This window comes from Echinococcus granulosus, assembly GCF_000524195.1.
Source record: "Echinococcus granulosus chromosome Unknown EG_S00202, whole genome shotgun sequence".
NCBI lineage: Eukaryota > Metazoa > Platyhelminthes > Cestoda > Cyclophyllidea > Taeniidae > Echinococcus > Echinococcus granulosus.
Window position 1 is genome coordinate 35,718 of NW_020170582.1, and position 2,186 is coordinate 37,903.

Sequence of the window (2,186 nt, forward strand, 5' to 3'; positions counted from 1 at the left end):
CAGACCTATCCCCCTGTGTGCATACACTTTTCGAAATCGCAATTATTCTCGAACGATTGTGCTATTATGGATTCGCCGTACACATGGAACGATTCATCTCTTGTGCACCAACCCACAAGGTATTGCGCGTTCATCGTGCTTGCAAGATGAGGCATTCTACGTGACAGCTGTGTCTTCACGGGAATGACCGTTAGGATACCACTGCAGAGCTCGACACAGGCGGAAAGACGTGCAGTCGTCTTTGAATTGTGCACATCACGTCCTTATTTAGAGGAGATTCAGTTCATCACACCTCACGTGCTACTGTAAGCAAGCACTCACCACCACCGTTAGCTGTCATCCTGATAAAGCGTGTCTGGTCCAGTAGATGACATATGCGCCAGTCGTGAGTATAAACTTGGAGGTCATGGTCACACATTATGGAGTGTGGTGTCATTGAAGCGTTCTTCAGTGGCTCCACTTTCGAGCCAGATGTTCCAGTTTGATAAAAATGCCACTCTGACTTTGCCACCATGTAAAGGCCTATCCACGACACCGGTGTAGGACAGGATTTGGCCCTTGCTCATGAGATCAATTCAATTTGCAGGATTTAGCGAAACTTCGTTAGAAGTCTCCTGTCATTTATGTTACCAGTACTTTCAGCTCTTCTACATGCGTGTAAATAATCTGGCGGGGTTCAACTAGGAAGTGTGCGATAGTAGATGTACTCGACAAATCGTCCCCAATAAACGTGGTAGAAAGCGATGCCTACTCACGAACAACTTGTGGCGTGTTAGTCACCCTTGCTTGAGTATCAAATGACCAAAACGGTTCCTACCGTTTCCGGCCTACCACACTGCAATAACTTGTTTTGCAATTTGTGGGCTGGCCGATGTCGGACTGACTTGTGATGAGGAATGTTTTTCGCATTTCAACGTTTGTGAAGCGAGTGGGTGTATCTTTGGCAATGCTTAAGCAACCCACTGCCCACAGTGCTTAGCACAAACGTCCGAAGTATGGGGGAAGTTCTGTATTGCCACATCCTCCGAATTGCCCCTTGCTATTTCTCCGAGTAATGGCTGACACCTCCGTGGGAAATAAGAGTCAGTAGAGAAAATGAGGGGCCAAGATTAGTCACATCGGAGGACTTCTTTTATTAATCCGTTTGAGTTTTGTTAAGCATTTTCCAATTTTACCAAGTAATATTAAGAAGCAAAACTTAGCCTATGCCACCATAGCTTAGAATTCTGACTGAAAAGACCGCATCAGAATATGACTACTACTTTGGTGCTCCAGCTCACGGGATTGTAGCAATCACGCAATTAGCAAACATTCATTAACCTGAGTTACTGTACAGATCCGACAAGTTGTTGGATAACGTGCACTGCTTTGATACTGGCATTTGAACAATGATTTTTTCTGTTCAGAGCATAAAGAATGGCAAACTGAATGCGTTACAGCAGTCGTTAGTCTAAAAAGCACAAAATAAACAATTAACGGGCCATGGTGCTCAACTTTACGCCTACGAAACCGACATTCTACCCCACTCAAATGGCTCTGCGAATGCGTCACACATATGTGACGAATCTGGTTAAAAAAGAAAATCAGTTGAATTAGGAAAAAAGATAAAAGCAATTAGTGTTGTGAGAAGAGAAACAGTAAAACAGATGAGTCGTGGTAAAGAATTTTTCCTTATGACCTCTGGTAGCGAATGCACTAGCTGTTTTTTTTATGCAGCAAACAAAACAAACCTTCTAGGCCTAAATTCTCTGCTTGAACAAGTAACCCCTTAGATTCCTTACGGAAATGAAGAAGGAAGCAAGATATGCCTGTAATACGGAAAACGAAATTATCCTTAACAATAATTTTGTGACCAAGGAGATAGAGGTTGGCAACACCATAGAGGGCTGAACATTGAGGGAATGTCCGTACCGCAGTCGGTGTCCAACAGCACCCTACCCTCCAGACGTTGTCGCTCTCGTGCCCGTGCGAGTCTAAACGCAGCAGAGTGGTCTAGTTACAAAAAGATACAAAAGCATACACGGCAGGAGTCTCTAACATACTCCTTTTGTGCCCTATATTATCATGTCAAGAAAATATAATTAAAGGTTGACTTTACCTCCAAACAAATTCCTCTGTCCAGTATCCAATTCTTTTCAATAAACAGTTTTAGAGTCCATTATAAATAATGCTTTAATTAAAAAATG

General features: G+C 43.0%; 1 protein-coding gene across 1 annotated transcript in view; it reads left to right on the forward strand. All coding sequences in view use genetic code 11, as the record gives it.

The window, feature by feature from the left end:
* Nucleotides 1-2,186, forward strand: part of EGR_10251 (hypothetical protein) — a gene marked incomplete at both ends in the record, with an annotated part of 15,250 nt that overhangs the window by 771 nt on the left and 12,293 nt on the right. The window contains one exon of the mRNA XM_024499500.1: nucleotides 1,588-1,760. Within this exon, the coding sequence (XP_024346086.1) occupies nucleotides 1,588-1,760 (173 nt within the window). The remainder of the gene's footprint in view (nucleotides 1-1,587; nucleotides 1,761-2,186) is intronic.